A 17500-nucleotide genomic window follows, 5' to 3' on the forward strand; every position below is an offset into this window, starting at 1 on the left:
TGTGTGTGTGTGTGTGTACCTCTGTGTGCAGAGGTAAGAGGAGAGCTTTGTGAGTTTGGTTCTCTCAGTCCACTTTTACAAAGGTTCTAGTGCTCAAACTCAAGATCATCAGGTTTGTATGACAAGGACTTTTCTGTGTTGAGTCATCTCACTGGCTCTGCCTTTAAACATTTTATTAATGAGATTAAAAACTGATAGAGGAACACGATTTGCATTTAAGAAAACTAGTTAAGTGATGAGCAATGGCTTCAACCCACTGGTAAAAATGTCTAGTACCAATGTGTACTGGTCAATGTTTGTGGCTGCTGGTCCTTAGCAAGAATTACTTGGAGCACTGGAATGATGGACATAGTAGTAAGTGACTTTCTATGTTTCCATTAATGTTACTATTTAACCATAGCCAAAGCTGGAAGAATTTCACATTAGTGTGCTTTTCTCCATTCAGATTACTCCATGTCCTTATATTCTCCTTCATTTCTTCTCCATACTTTGTCTCTGATCTTTTATAATCATTATTAGATGTGCATTAAATTTGATTAAAAAGAAATATGAACACTTATAACATACGATTTTATACTGTGTCTCATTCTACACATGCTTCTTGGAGACAAGCCCTCAATTTTTCTCTCTTGAGATTTTGGGAACTGTATCTCAAAGTATTGGCATAAATATAATGTGGTATAACATATGTTATGCAGTTTGCAAAAAGAGTGGCATAGACTAAGCAAATGTCTCATAAAATTATCACTATAATCTTACAAACTAGTTTACATATATATCATGAAGTGTTTTTTTCCTATAAATGTTATGTGTTGTATCTGGATGTGGGGGTTTATGCCTGTAATTCTTGCGCAATGGAGCAGGGGGAAGGAGGTTGAGTTTATGAACTTCTTGGGCTACATGACTGAATTCTAGGTAAGTCTCAACTACATTGTGAAACCTTATATGAACAATGTAACCAAAACAACAACAACAACAACAAAACAAAGATCAAGTAAGTGTTGGTAGTTTGCTGATTGTGATAAATCAAAGTTATCTTTACATGTTCTATGACACTGATGATTCCCCATACAGTGTTTTGTGGGTGTTTCATTTGGACTTCATATCAACTATATGACAGGTAATATATAATTTTAGATAAGGAAGCTGATGTTTCCCAAGAGTGATAGATTAGTGAATATCATGCATATATCAAGTGATTAAACTGAACTGAAATCTACATTTGTGTGACTGTAATACCACATTCTTAGTCAACAAAATTCCTATGGTATGAGAATTTGCCCCATGTAGTCCATCTGTTTGTAAGTCCATCTTTAGAGTTTGAAATTGACCTAATTCAAAAGGTCATCAGTAATTGAATTCTTCTCTCCTGACATGTTTTTATGTATAAAGAACAAGGGAAAAGCAAAGAGATCTTATAAAAATGGATGCTATTCTCATTTGCTATAAAACTGTACATTAGAAATGTTCTAGGATTCTTCCAGGAAAGAAAGTCTTTATAACTGAAAGATTTTAATAAACACCAGGAAATCTTTATTAAAACCAAATTTTACTAAGTGAAAAATATATTAGGAAATGCCAAAGCTCTTTTATAATCAGAGCTATTTCATAATCAACGCTAATAGAACATCTCATCTAGGAATAAGGGAAGTATTGTTAGGCTGTTGGGTACAATAAGATGTAGTGACATGCACTTGAGTTTCTGAAATGCCACTTTAAAACAAATTACCCAATCAACATTCCCTTCAGACCCTTCAAGTTCAATCTGAAGGACAGAAATTTTTTTGTAAGTTTCTTTCTTACGTTTTACTTATGAGTGATAAAAGCTCTCTTTTTGTACATGTTTTGTTCATACATTCCATAATTGCCTCTTGTTCAATGGCATGCAAGTTATGGACACAAGAGCCTATGAAGTCATTGGGTACATTCCAACATCCTGTTACTCAAGTTCTCAGAGCCCATTCAGTGATGATAACTCCATGGATGGAGGGGTTAGCCTTCAGTGGTTTTTGACTAAGTTGAAATTTTTTGTATTAATAAAGCTCTCATCTAACCTTTCTACAATTTCTAATTACGGTATAATTAAGCTCTAATTGCTTGTTGGTCTTGTATTTTATCTCATCTGTATTATTCTTGTTCTATAAAATACTTCCCAAATGTACTTCATCTCGGACTCTTGTTTTCTGTCTCAATTTTGACTATTTTCCAGTCTTCTGGAAGAAGAATGATCACTTGCAATGCCTGAAGCACTCCTTGTTGCATTCCTCTGTACCCTTATTCTTACTCCAACATGTAGGGTTAATTAAATCTAAAAATGATGTTATATATGTTTCTGAACATCTCTTCTGCTGATATTTTCAGATTCATAGACTGATTTTTTTTTCGAGACAGGGTTTCTCTGTATAGCCCTGGCTGTCCTGGAACTCACTTTGTAGATCAGGCTGGCCTCGAACTCAGAAATCTGCCTCCCAAGTGCTGGGATTAAAGGCATGTGCCACCCACTGCCCAGCATAGACTGGGTTTTTATAGAAGGCTAACAATCTTGAAGTTATTCAAGTATGAGACTAGAGGATTTAAAATCAAAATAAAATATTATAAGTGAAGTAAATAAAATATATAAATATTAAAATATTTTTAGCTTTATTACCAAAAATTAAATCACCGATGGATAAAATAATTCCACATACTATGATGAACTTTGCTTTTTGAGCAGGCCAGAGGTTTATTTATTTTCTTTTTTCTTTTCTTTTCCTTTTTCTTTATTTTACTTTCATTTTTCATTCACATTCATTTTGTAACTTTAGCAAAGTACTTTTAAACTATTATCTTAAGAAATTTAAGGTAAAAATTAAGGAGGCCATTATTTACATTTGAGCACACTCAAATTAGCAAAGTTAATTTTGATATGCTATCTGAAGCATGTTTGAATTAACAAACCTCCATTAGAAAAACATCAAGTTATAAGAACACGACATATTAAGACTTTCTCAATAGTAGTAATGCAAATTTGGGTCAATAATCCTACATATGAAATACGTAATACATTGGTCATTCTTAACACACTATAGAAAAAAAAAGGCTAAGGACATGCAAAAGAGTAAAGTAAGAAAGCAAAAGTAAGGCCTTTTTAGTGAAAGCATTATGAAATACTTTTAAAATTTAGTGGTCCTATGTTATTTTGTATATGTGTGTTTGCGTGTGTGTACATGTATGTGATTGCACTATTTGTGTTCTTAGGATACATGTGCATGTGGAGTGCAGAAGAGAATGTCTTTGGGGGCTATAGTTATAGGAGGCACTACTGACTCATGTGGATACCATGCATCACTTTGACGTCTGTAAGAGCAGGATATGCCCTTATCTGAATTGCCATCTTACCTGCCCTAGCAAAAGTACTTGTTTTCCTGATAGGATACCATGCACAGATATAATCATCTGTCAGAAGACCACACATTCCAAAACTTTGAGAAGTTCCTCTAATACTATGAATCTTTGAAACACAAATTTATACCTCAGCTGCTTCATTTTCTTCCTCAAGTTCTTTCACAGTCTGTTGACATTTAGGATCCATGTCTCTGGATTCCTCAGAAGCATTCTGTTTTTCCTTTTCATAGGTCATAGTGAGTATGCCTAAGATCAAACTTGTCATATAGAAGGCAAAACAGAAACTGATCATAACAAAAAATATCATGTAGACCTTTCCTGAAGCATAAAGGATCTGCAGAAAGGCGGGACATAAAGACAGAGAGAAGCATTATTATCTTTCTCTAGGTTTCCTCTTTTAAGATGAAAATTAATTTTTGTTATAAAACTTATTTAGTCACAAATACAATGTAATCAAAGCATAATTTATGCCTTTAGGTAATTAAAGATTAGATTTTTAGCATATTATAATACAGTCTACAATATAGGCTAAAATAACTCTCTTTTTTAAAGAGAACAGATATTATACAGCTTAGGCCAGCTAGCATCAAACTTCCTTCTTCAGTGACTGGCATTATAGTTGTGCACCACCTATACAGACTAAAGGTATAAATCCTTGTTAGCATATAATTATGAGAAAATCATTGTTTTATTACATCTCAGTTTAAGATTGGCTAATTCTAGAACTGATTTTCTAGTTTTTTTGGGGGGATCACATGAAGCAATGCATACAGTACATCCACATTTAACTTTAACTATGTTGTTAAATTCAACTCTCTTTATGAGTTTTGCTAATGATTCTCAAGGAATACTGGGGTCAAACATAATGTTGCCTAAGACATGAACTATATTATTTGGTAACAACTACAAAATATGTGAACCTTGATCAATTGAGTTTATGAGAATGCTAAATAAAATCTAGTATTAAATCAAAGCAATTATTATACAATAAAATGCAGGAATCAGAAATGAATGTCATGAGTAGACTCCAAACCTGAGTGACTCCCAAATTCTGTTCCCTTTTTACTTGAAGAGGCATGAGGTTGACTTTAAAACAATCTTAACTGGACAGTTTTATAACATACCCTTGAATGTATATAAAATATCAAGGCCTTCATTAGTATACAGATTTATTATAGGTCACACATAACTTATTGTCATTTTTCTCAAATTAAAAGAAAATCCTTTTTGGGAAGTTTGTTTCCTAGTGATGGAAATACCTGAACAAATACTTAAGATATCACATCATGGGGATAAGTGTACACTGCTTTCTGTCTGAAATGGGTGAAGGAAAGTTAAAAAGTGAGCATGACTCTTGATCATAACAGAAGGAAACTTTATTTATTTATTTTTTTTGGAGTTTAAAATATACATGGAAACAACTCCAAGAAAAGAACCATTGAGAAAATGACTTATTCCATTACCAAGTACAGTAGGGATCTTAAAGGACATTGCATCATACACAGGGGCTTTGAGCAAAAGCTCAAAGATTAAAAAATAAAAATAAAAAGGATTTTAGGTAGTGTAATTTAGTAAAACATCAAGACACTGTAACACTTAACCTGTTGCAATAAGAAGCACAAACATATCATGAATCTTAGGGAGTAAAAATGTAAACACTAACATAATGAGCATAAGAAATCAGTTTACATAAAAAAATGTTACATCCAACATTATCATAACTTTCTTTTGGCACACAATATTAATCTCAGCTCTTTGGAAGCAGAGACAGGTAGGAATCTATGAGTTCAAGGTCATACGATCTACACAGACAGAGCTTCAGGCCAGACCACTTTGCAGGGAGACATTGTCTCAAAAGACAACACAAAATAAAACAAAATGAAATAACAATAATTACAGAAAAATAAAAACAAACAAGAAACAAACAAAGAAAAATCCCAGAATACAACTGTACTTCATATATAAGCTTGATTTCCTTTTAGGAATCTATTATAAACTAGTGTCTATGTCAAAAATACATCATTCAAAAAAATTTAAAGATTTTTTTTTAAGTTTTTATTTCGGGGTGTGTGTGTGTGTATCTGTGTGTGTGTCTGTGCGTGTGTATGTGTCTGTGTGTGTGTGTGTGCCTGTGTGTGCCTGTGTGTGTGTGTCTGTGCATGTGTGTGTGTGTCTGTGTGTGTGTGTGTGTCTGTGAGTGTGTCTGTGTGTGTGTCTGTGAGTGTATATGTGTCTGTGTGTGTGTGTGCCTGTGTGTGCTTGTCTGTGTGTGTCTGTGTATGTGTGTCTGTGTGTGTGTGTGTCTGTGCGTGTGTATGTGTGTGTGTATGTGTCTGTGTGTGTATCTGTGTGTGAGTGTGTGTGCATGTGTGTGTGTCTGTGTGCGTGTGTGTCTGTGTGTGTGTGTCTGTGTGTGTCTGTGTGCGTGTGTATCTGTGTGCGTGTGTGTCTGTGTGTGTGTCTGTGTGTGTGTATCTGTGTGTGAGTGTGTGTGTGTGTGCATGTGTGTGTGTCTGTGTGTGTGTGTCTGTGCATGTATGTCTGTGTGTGTGTGTCTGTGCATGTATGTCTGTGCATATGTCTGTGTGTGTGTGTGTGCATGTGTGTGTGTCTGTGTGTGTGTGTCTGTGCATGTATGTCTGTGTGTGTGTCTGTGTGTGTGTGTCTGTGCGTGTGTATGTGTATGTGTGTGTGTCTGTGTGTGTATCTGTGTGTGAGTGTGTATGCATGTGTGTGTGTCTGTGTGTGTGTGTCTGTGTGTGTGTGTCTGTGTGTGTGTCTGTATCTGTGTGTGAGTGTGTGTGTGTGCATGTGTGTGTGTCTGTGTGTGTGTGTGTCTGTGCATGTATGTCTGTGTGTGTGTGTCTGTGTGTGTGTCTGTGTGTGTATCTGTGTGTGAGTGTGTATGCATGTGTGTGTGTCTGTGTGTGTGTGTCTGTGTGTGTGTCTCTGTGTGTGTGTCTGTATCTGTGTGTGAGTGTGTGTGTGTGCATGTGTGTGTGTCTGTGTGTGTGTGTGTCTGTGCATGTATGTCTGTGTGTGCCTCTGTGTGTGTGTGTGTGTGTGTGTGTGTGTGTGGTTGCAATTTCTTTTTCCCAGCTTGACTTACCTTGTAGCCTATACTTCGCAGAGGTGGAGAAGCTACCTTTATCGTGTGCAGTTCAGAACATCTCTTCTTACCTGGTGATAAAGTAATTCAGGGTAATCCTGCGTCATCAATCGAAACATAGCAAGTAGGGCCCAGCCAAAATTGTCAAAACTTGTGTAGCCATTGTCAGGATTTGTGCCCTCTTTTACACATACATAACCTTCTGGACACTGGCTAAAAAAAACAAAGAAAGGAAAAAAAGTTTGTTATCAAGTAGCTTTCAGGCAATGGGCCAGTTATAAATACTATATCTCCCTTCTGACCAAGAGCACAGAGAGAAGCCCTTGTATAAAGTCAATCAATTTTCTTTTTACAGAAAACACTAAAAATCAGTTGTATTTTAAGTTGATGCACATGAAAAGTGTTGAAAGGGAATCTTAAGTACCTTCAAATTGGCTTTCAAAAAGCCATTGTTCAAAGATTGATTTCAATTGACAAAATGTATATATATTCATCACATATGCTTTAAATATTTATACATTGTTGAGTGCATAAATTAGGCTAATTCATGCATCACTCACATATCTACAATTACCATGGCAAGAATACTTTGCAATTTCAAGAGTATAATGTATTGTTATTATTCATAATTTTGCTGCTCAAAATCAGATTGAAGAAGCTAAAAGTATGACTTAGTGGTAAATTGCCTAGTATTTTGAGTATTTGAGTTCAAGCCATAGCATGTTAAAATAAAAAGATAGGAGGAGAGGGGAGGAATAGGAGAGAGGAAGAGAGAAAGAGAGAGGGGGAGGGTGAAGGGATATGAAACTCTCTGAAAGTCATACTGAAAGTATAAATGTTAGAAAATAGCACTGATAAAAATAAACTACAATGTTTGAAGGCTTAATCTTCAAGTGATCTCACCTCAGACCCTTAGTTCCCATTATTTAAGGGTGAGAAAACATTTGTCACATTAATAATTGAAAAGCAGAGCTAGCACTTGGGGAAAAAGAGCACATTAAATATTTATTTTCTTCCCTTTCAGGGAGGTCTCAAACTTTTATCTATGTAAGGTTGGAGTAATGTGGCTCATTATTATGGTATTGGCTCAATAAATTCTATTTTCTTCTCTCCAAGGCTCTGTGTAGTTTCTCTCTCCACATTATTTTGGGATTGGCCATGCCACAGGCCTTAGACATATAATGGAAGAAGTGGTTTAAAAATGCTTATGCATGGAGGCTTGCTGGACTGAAACCCTAAGACTCAGAGCAGAGGCATGCTGGGTATTATATTCATCTCCTAATGTGGAGTAGCTTACTATGCTAATAACTATGGCACTGGAGATGAAACACCATCTGGTTTCTATTAATCATGTTCTTAACATTCAAAGCCAGATGTCTTCACAAGGTCTACAGAATGTAGTTAAAGTGGAGGGCTACTGAATAAGAGGTTACACAGAGAAGGACCCAAAAGCTGGTTTTGAGGATAGAATGGAAACTAAGCAATAAAACTTGGCAGTCACCCAAAGTTATATATATAAACTATACAAGGGTACTTTATCTTCTATAGGGATGTAATCAATTCCCAGCATGTAAGGGTTAAAAACAAAAAAGAAATGAGGCTATGAACAATAGGTGGTACCTCATCTCTACTGAGAGCAAAGCAATAAAGCAAAGCGTCTAAGTCAGCAAGTGTGGGCAGCGGCTTGTTGCTATTTTCTTATTTGCTCCATTATACTCTGCAGGACACAGCCAGTGAGAAGGCTAAGAGGGTTGCATCACTTACTGCCAGGCCTGATCACCTAAGTTCAGTACTCTAGACTCACAGGATGGAAGAGAGAATCAACTTCTGTAAGTTATCCCCTGATCTCCATGCGTGCTATGGGACATACACCACCCCCTTCCGTGTGTGTGTGTGTGTGTGTGTGTGTGTATATATATATATATGTATATATATATATATAATGTAATAAAAAGAGTCTATGGTAGTAACACATGAGAATAATGGTACTTTTCTGAATAATTTCATTAATTGTTTTAGAAAATTAATTTTATTAATGTGAAATACATATATAAAATCCATGTAGACATCCAAGTAAGTAAAATAGCTGTATTTCTATAATAAGCTTTTTTGAAAAGCTCTTAACTGAAGAGCCCATTTACATTATCTTTTGTTAACTGCTAGTTCTGGGATGCACTGAAAATAAACCAGATCTTTGCTGGAGTTCTAGCCATATGGTGACCTATCTTCTTAAAAACTACAATATGCCATTCTAAAATCCACCTATTGCTTTTCTAGAAAATTGAATTAATGGCATTTCATGCTACACATTTCTGCTCTTTCTCAAAGTCGATATTTTGGAATTTTACCTCAAGGTTATGGTAGTACCAGTGGGGCTCTTAATGACTGATTTGACCAAAATGAGGCCTCATATGTGTGGTTAATGCTTTTACAGAGGAAATCGGAGAGGCTTTGTCCCACTTCCACTATGAGAATACAGAAAAAAAAAAAAAAGCACCATGGGGCAATAGAACTAGTCTCAAGTCTGCCCAACTAAGAAATACATATCTGTTATTTCTAAGACTTGCAATCTATAGAATTTTGTGAGAAACTTCTCAAAAAGAATAAAACAGCTCCCCTGCTAGCTTTGATAACAAAGTAAGAAAACATAGGCAACTGAGAACAATAGCAAAAGAAATATTCATCCAATGAGTGTTAAAGACATTCTAGAAGAAAGCATTGCCCCTACCTACCCAGCATCTGTCCTGTTTCCGCAAAGGAGAGCGTATCTCTCGCCTTCCATATAGTAGAAGTTTTCTCTTTCTGAAAAAAAATAAGAAATAAGGTTCTGTGTTGCATCTTGAGTCAGCCACATGAAGCCCATCTGGATTTCCATAAGAGATGCCCATCTGCCTATGTCCTTGAGAGAGAAAGAGCAAACTCTTGATCTTTACTCTGCTGTCTCATGCACATGCCAGGGACCTTTGAGAACTCAGGTGCTTTGCTAATCTGGAACTGACCCAGAAGGAGGAACAGGCACATCGAAGTCAGAGTCCAGGGAAAATGAATAGACAGTATTGCTGAAGGAAAATACACACGATTACTTAGCAAGGTGAAGACTGCTTTCCTAAGGTTTGTTCGTGATGATGTCCCTGAACTTGGCCTCTTCCTAACTTGAGCCAGTATTTCTGTATTGAGTACCTAGTGCCAGTGACATGCTAACTGCAACCACAAACTTTGCTAATATTCTTCGTGGTCTACATAATTTGTCAGCACATGCTAAACTGCTGTTAATAAGTGTAAATTATGGTTGTAGATATTAGGTACTACATCTAGGAACACAGGTTTAGGAACATTGCACCATCTGTTCCAGATTCAAGTCTCAGAATCTAAACTGTGAGAGAAAAAGAAAGGTGTGGTGTGGTATGGTGAGTGTGTGTGTGTGTGTGTGTGTGTGTGTGTGTGTGTGTATTAAGCCATAAAGATGAGATACTATTGGTTGGGTTTTGAGCAACAATCAAAATACAAATGAAATTTGATATCAATAAGACTGGAAGGTTCTAGGAATTTTTTCATATGAAAGAACTATGCATGGCAATTGGGTTAAAATATTTCATAAGCACACTACTTCCTGTAGTTATTAATATGTAATTGATGAAATGGAAAAGATTGACAGGCTTTATAATGGTGTTGCATTAAGAAAGGTTTTTAAAATTACATTATTATGCTTTAACAATAATGGAAAGAGTTCTGGTTGGTTTGTTTGCTTGTTTAGTTTTTCAATAACCAGTAAAGTAGCAATATTTGTTTACCTTAAATAATTAGTGTATTTTAGTTATTACATCGAAAAAAAAGTGGGTGTTTCAGTATGACTCAGGAACTAAAATGTTCACCTCCTTTGATCTTCCATTCTAAATTTGGTTTGGGGATGTAAACACACAAGAAGTGAAACATTTAGCATGTTCATGTGCTTACAGTTCATATTGCAGCACAATCATACTATACAGTTGGCCATGGAGATCAATTGTTATGATTTATGCTAGTGATGATGAAACATAAAATATAAGTGAAATTAGCATAAAAATCACCATGTTTAAAAGATTAAGTATTTTTAATAGACAAACATATACACATTCCCAAATATTGTCTACAGGGGCCTAACAAGAGAGGAGTCCAAATGAGTTTATTGAAGTTAAGAGATGTATGATTTTAGGGTAGTCTTAGCTTGTGTAGAATCCCAGCTTCCTTGCCTAGCAGTAATAGAACCTTGAAGCATCATCTAATTCGTTTCATTTTCTATTCTGTTGCTGATGGTACCACAGACATTGATATGTATCTTCTGAAAAAATATGATGAACGTAAGTTTATTCACTGAAGGTTTATTTACAAAAGGTAAGAAATTAATTATTATTTATTGTTTTATGTTTCAAATGTTTTCTTTTCTTTAAAAGGTAGAACTAAAAATTATCTTAAAAGTACACCAGTAATCAAAATCTAATGACTTTATTTCCATACGAAAGTGACTGTCTCACTTTTAGAATAATCTTAAACATTGTAAGAGATAAAATAAAAATTTACACTTAAATAATTATTTAAATGGTGACTAAAAATGATAAACTTTAATCTCTCTGGAATAAATTTAAAAATCAAATTTACATGGCTTTGAAAAATTTTTGTTCTCTTGATTAGCTGTCTGAAAATTGGGAAATTTGTTATTTTGAATTTAAAAGAAAGAAAAAAAAGGTTCAAATTAGTTCTTGAATATAGTTACAAGGTTTATAATTTGCCCAGAAATGGAGTGTTAATTTCTCTCAAGGCTTCCCTGTCATTAGAAGGAGTGACTCTTACCTGGAATATGGTAAAGGCTTCCAGTTCTGTTGTGCAGTGTATCATTTTCATTTTCTTCTGGCCAGCGCAGACATTTGTGCTTCAGGTTGCCCATGAAGAGGCCCATTCCAAGTAGCGAAAACACAGTCAGAAAAAACAGAGCTAGGGCAATGGCACCAAATAGTTTCTTCAAACACTGGGCCAGTGTCACCACAATGGACTGCAGGCCTGGGAAGAAAGCCTTGTTTTTAGCATAAGAAGAAAAACATTTTCAACAAGGCTGCTTCAGAAAAATCTCTCCTGTGGCAAATGCCTGTCCCTTTGAAGTCAATAAACCCATCCTTCTTTCTAAGTTCTACTTCCTGGGTCTAAAAAACTAAGAGCCACTGTCACAGCTAGAGGGTTCTGTGTCATTGCTAGTTATGAGACACTTAATGCTACTTAATGAGATAACTCAGAAATACTATTGTAAGTGGGTGTCTATGTGAATTGCAGGCTTGTTAGTACCTATTTTTACTGTTAAAATAGTAAAGAAAAGAAAATAGGCACTGATTTAAAATACTGTGTCTGTTCAGTCTCCTATCCTTCACTTTCCCCAATTCTCCCTATACCTGATTCCCACCCTATTCCTGTTCCCCTCCCTATTTCCTCTCAGTGTGTGGGTGGGGCATCTCTATGTCCTGCTAGAGACCCCCAGGATTACAGAGACTCCAGGGTAGTTGAGTCTAAATCTGAAACTTCTAACAATGGGGTAACATGGAACCTGAAGTGCCCACTTCTTTTAGCCAGGCAGAATTCCCAGTAGAGGGATAAGGCCAGCAACCCATTCACAAAACTTTCAACCTAAAATTTATCTTGCCTATAAGGGGTACAAGGGAAAAGACAGAGAATGCTCAGGGAATGCACAATCAATGACAGGCTTTACTTGAGAGACCCATCCCATGAGCGGGTACTAATCCCTGACACTATTTGTGATACCGTTATGCTTATAGACAGGAACCTAGCATAATTGTCCTCTGAGAGGCCTCCACCCAGCAGCTGATTGAAACAGATGCAGAGAACCACAGACAAACATTAGAAGGAGCTCAGGGAGTCTTGTAGAAGTGTTGGAAGAAGGGTCTAGGGACCCGGACAGGAATTCAACAGAAAGACCAACGTCAACTCACTTGTACCCTTGGGAGCTCCAAGTGATTGAACCACCAAGCAAAACCATACATAGGTTGGACTTAGGTTAACTGCACATATGTAGCAGATATCCAGCTCATTCTTTATGCAGGTCCCCCAACAACTGGAGCAGGAGATGTCCCTAATTCTGTTGCCTGACTGTGGATCCTGTTCCATTAACTGGGCTGCCTTGTCTGGCCTCAGTGAGAGGGGATGTTCATAGGCCTGCAGTGACTTGATGTGCCAGGGTGGGTTGGACCCAGGTGGAGGAACCCTTCCATCTCAGAGGGAAAAAGAGGGGAGTGGGGGATGGGCTGCATGACAGTGGGGGACTGGGAGGTGAGGGGCTGACATCAGGATGTAAAATACTTACTGTATATAAATGTATGGAAAAAATAAAATACTGTGTCTGAGTTATCTAGCAAAAGCACATTTCTGCTTTTAAAGGTTTTCTTTAGTTAAACATTCAAAGAAACATGTTCTAATACATCTTGGGAAAACATATTTATATTTACTCTGATGTCTTTTTTCGGGTCAATCGTGCAGAATATGGATTGCAGTTTTCTTTCATTCATTTATCAACCTCCTAATTAGCTGCAACAGAACCTCTTTAGTCTTCCTTCAAACTCTGGCTTTGTTTGATGCATTGACAACAATTTCCTATATGACCACTTAATATTTATACATCCTACTACAATTCATATCACTTTATCATCTTTAAAATACATGGATGTATCTATTTTATCTGAATTTCATATTCTGCCTGACAGAATCTAGTACTCCCAACCCAACTGTGAAAAGCCTCACAACCAGACTGGCACAATCTGGTGCATATCTTGGGCTGATAGACATAGCTTCTGAAACTTGACATATGCAACAGCTATTCCATGCCCTACTGAAGAGCCACACATCCATGCACATATGGGGAGAACCAATTGGATTCAAGATTGCATTAATAACACAAGAAATGGTGGCATGTGGATGGAGTAGGGCTGTAGAGTGAGTTGGATGGAGGTGGTGGTGTATGGGTTTGATCAATAAATGATAAAAGCAAAACAAACTTTAAAGACTAAAAACAGTTTTAAAAGTGAATGAAGCTACAATTCCAGATGATTCTTGTTCTTGTTTCTATTCAATGTATAGATGAATTTCCTTTCTTTTGAATGATATACTTCTCTCCCTGCCTTCCTCTATCAGTTCATATAGTCTATATTGCTAGCAGGTCCCTACTTTCCCTGGACAAGGGAGAGATATTCATGACATGTCCACTCCCAACTCTACTGTACTTTCTTCTTGACTTGACTAAAACTTTCTAATCTTTCTTAACAATTCCTCTGGCAAAGATGAAAATTCTGATCTTTAATGGTCTTATTGTTCTCATGGTACAAAGAAAGTTAAAGGTGTTACGTTCCCACCAGAACAGGATTAAATAGTTCCTTCTCTGGCTTGGGTTGGGATCCCGTGCCAAAAATACTTTTGTTAAGCATATTCACTGTGTTCTAATTCACAAACCTTAAAATATCCCTCCTTAATGTATTCAACTTGATGCTGTAAATATGTACATGTTGGTTTTTCATTACATGACCCATGTAGTCTACTGGTCTTGGTGGCTCAACCTGTATTTCAAGTTCATAATCTGGACACGTGTGTTTTTCACAGTGTTTTGACCAGAAAAATCACCTCTAAGATCTCACATTTGACACATTGTACCCAGACATATGTGTTGTCAGTAAACTTGCTAGACAGTTTCCTTCCTTCCTTCCTTCCTTCCTTCCTTCCTTCCTTCCTTCCTTCCTTCCTTCCTTCCTTCCTTCCTCTCTCCCTTCCTTCCTTCCTCCTTCCCTCCTCCCTCCCTCCCTTTCTCCATCTTTCCCTTCCTTCCATCTCTCCCTTCCTTCCTTCCTTCCTTCCTTCCTTCCTTCCTTCCTTTCTTCATTTCTTTTGTTTATTATGATACATTGCACCCACTCTTGGACATCCTTACCTAATGATTTCATCATGATGTATGATTTACAATAGCCAAGTGAACTTGCTACACTCAGTTTTTCTTTCTCTTTTCTTTCTAAGAGCACATCAAAAGGTACAGGTCAGCGGAGCATCTGCCTGCACACTTGGAAATGGAAACTATCTAGTCTTCACCATCCTCCATTGACAGGATCACAGCTCTATACTTTATCTGTGAGAATATCCCTGACCTGAACATTTTTGTATATCTACTTGGTACATACTGAAAATAAAGGGTACTGTATTAGTTGAGAGCAGGCTAAGCCTTACTCTATTCCAGATTATGTAAAACTGTGGTTTCTCAAGAGGTGCCTTAGCCAAGAAAGACTCCATTTCATAAGCAGTTTTGTACTATATTTTGAGGCAGGAGATGATTGTGGTCCCAATAGATTCTGCAAACAATGCTATCTGCCTGGCACTCACAGAATGAAAGATGACATATCCTGGGCAGCCCTTTGAATTTATCTGGGTAAATTGAGACTGTTAGTGTGCATGAGCATATTAAAATCAGGATAGCCAGGCCCAAGACTTTACAGAACATGCTGTACTGAGGGAAGGGTATAACTCTATCACCAGAACCTATAAAGTGATAGAAAGTTCTCACTGCAGTGCCATGGATACCTGGTGTTGGGAAGGACCAACAGACACAGAACTCCTGATGATCCCTGGTGCTTCAGCTAGGTTCAGTTCTTCCATTACTGATGCAACAGATGCTACTGGCATCTGCCTGGCTCTGGACTCACTTTCTGGCTCCAAACCTACAGTTTCCAATCTGTCTCAGTTTCTGCCCTTTTACCTCACAGCTAGACTTAACTGTATCTTCACTCTCTATCCAGACCCTTCCTATGGCTTCAATAGCATCTTCTTCACTAAATTTGTCTTAGGTTCATTATGTTATCAATAAAGGCTCTATATACATTTCTCTTGTCTATTTTTAAAACCCCTTGAGTTCTGCTGTATCTTCTCTAACTTGTATTTATTCTGTAAACCATATAAATAAAAGATTTACATATATTTACTGTGTGTTACATGTGCAATATGAACATTATTGTGAGCAATGAAGATTGGAATAAATCTATACTCACTTTGGTCAGACTACCAAGGTGGACAGGATTCTCTGACAAACTTTTGGAATCAAAACCTTTCAATTTGTGAATTTATTATATTTTGCTCAAGTGTGGCAGTGTGTAAGGTCACAAACTTGTTTATTGTTTGTGTTTCTGACACAGTATGCTGATAAATATATTAGGCTATGTACATTCATTTAAATTGGTTTCTTGGTGAAATGAAGGGAAAAGAAACAAGAGAAGCATACTAGAATCTGTCTCTGCTTTCCACGGAGTTTATAGAATATACATTGTTTTACAATTAATAATGACAACTGAAAATGAAAGCATGACTTATGCTTGTCTATATTTTTTATCACAAGCCACATGGTTTATCAAATTTTAAGTGTATTTTTTCTTGATATTCTTTGTTGACAAGTAGAATTAGATGATTTCTGGATAGCTTGAGAAGTGGAGACAATTTTCAACCTAACGTTCTTTCTTTAAGTAGTAATAAGACAGTTCAAGTGACTCCTTGTACACACAAAAATACCCAGTGGAGAAAATGAATCCAATAGCATTTCTCATTTCTTACCGTGGTTCAAAGGGATGATCTTCAAAATTCGGAAGGTTCTTATAGTTTTAAGCATTAGAATGGAGCTTACAGGTGAAAACCTTGTGATAAGCCTGTGGGAGTAAACAAGAGTTATTTTGAAGTCATTGAGCCCATGGTCTTTGAAAGCTCCTATAAAATTATATTTCTAAGGCTATTCCTTGCTCCCATGATTCCACTCTAGAAATAGGTTTATTATTGATTGACAGACAAATTTGCTTTGGACAAGGTAGCCCTATGTAGTAGTAGTTCATACATTCAAGCTTTGAGTTTACAACACTTTTGTTCTATCCTAAATTCTAGTGAAACAGCAAACTATAATGTGTTCATAAAATGTTACCTTATTACAAAAAATGGCAGTGAAAATAAGAAAACCTGTTAGCTGTTTTTATTTATGTATTTATTTATTTATCTATTACTTTTATACTTTTTGCAGTCCAGCCACCACTCCTTCCCAGTCCTCCTTCAGACAATTCCACATCCTAGTCTTCCTTGCCCTGTCTTCAAGAGGATGCCCCCAGCCCCATTCCAGCCCCTACCAGGCCTCCTCACTCCCTGGAGCCTCAAGTTTCTCAAGGGTTAGGTGCCTCTTCTCTCATTGAGGCCAGACCAGGCAGTTCTCTGTTGTGTATTATATGGCTCATCTCAAGTGTTTAATCTCTTTATGCTGAGGAACCTGATGGTGAATAGCAATGAAGACAAAAGGCAAGGCATGCACTCTGAAAGTGAATCTGGTCTGTGGCCAGAATGCCCATGTAGAAATAATACCTATTGTTTCCTAGCTGTGTGACAGAACTTGTGGTTACTTCAGCTGTAGAGTAGAGGATATTTCCTTATTCAAAGGAATTTTGTAGGAATTTAATGGAGCAATGTATTCAAACTTCATAGATGTATGTATGCACACAATATAGGCTCATAGTCAGTCAGGTTAGTTAAGTGTTAATGGCAGCAATAAGAACTCAAATAATAATAGTAATAGTAATGACAATAATAATAATGATGCCAGTCATTTCATTTTATTCTTACCATATGGTAGACATTGCTATTATTGGTTCTAAAAATATTTTTTTAAGAAAAGGTAGAATCCTTTTAAAATCATTTTAATTGAAATTTTGTTCTAGTGATCATTTCCATATTCATGAAAAAGAATAGAATCCACACAAATACTGAAAAGTTAGATAAGAATTAGCATTATACATAACACTCTAGAAAAGTCTGTGAGGACTTAAACAGTTTATTTGAATATGTAGCATATTTACTGGTCTCAAACCATGAAGTACATAAGATACTTAAATACTGAGCCTCAAATCAGCTAGATACCTCCCCTAAGTCTTAAGGTCATCCTGTACTCAGCAACACATATAAAAACCACTA

General features: G+C 36.5%; 1 protein-coding gene across 1 annotated transcript in view; it reads right to left on the reverse strand.

Moving 5' to 3' along the window:
* Scn7a (sodium voltage-gated channel alpha subunit 7) overlaps window positions 1-17500 on the reverse strand; it is an 84059-nt gene that overhangs the window by 31878 nt on the left and 34681 nt on the right. Inside the window, exons 6-10 of the mRNA XM_031370490.1 lie at window positions 16109-16200; window positions 11321-11527; window positions 9226-9295; window positions 6565-6706; window positions 3512-3718 (exon numbers count right to left, since the gene is read on the reverse strand). Coding sequence (XP_031226350.1) covers window positions 3512-3718; window positions 6565-6706; window positions 9226-9295; window positions 11321-11527; window positions 16109-16200 — 718 coding nt within the window. The remainder of the gene's footprint in view (window positions 1-3511; window positions 3719-6564; window positions 6707-9225; window positions 9296-11320; window positions 11528-16108; window positions 16201-17500) is intronic.

The sequence above is a fragment of the Mastomys coucha genome, unplaced genomic scaffold (genome assembly GCF_008632895.1).
Source record: "Mastomys coucha isolate ucsf_1 unplaced genomic scaffold, UCSF_Mcou_1 pScaffold15, whole genome shotgun sequence".
NCBI classification, from domain to species: domain Eukaryota; kingdom Metazoa; phylum Chordata; class Mammalia; order Rodentia; family Muridae; genus Mastomys; species Mastomys coucha.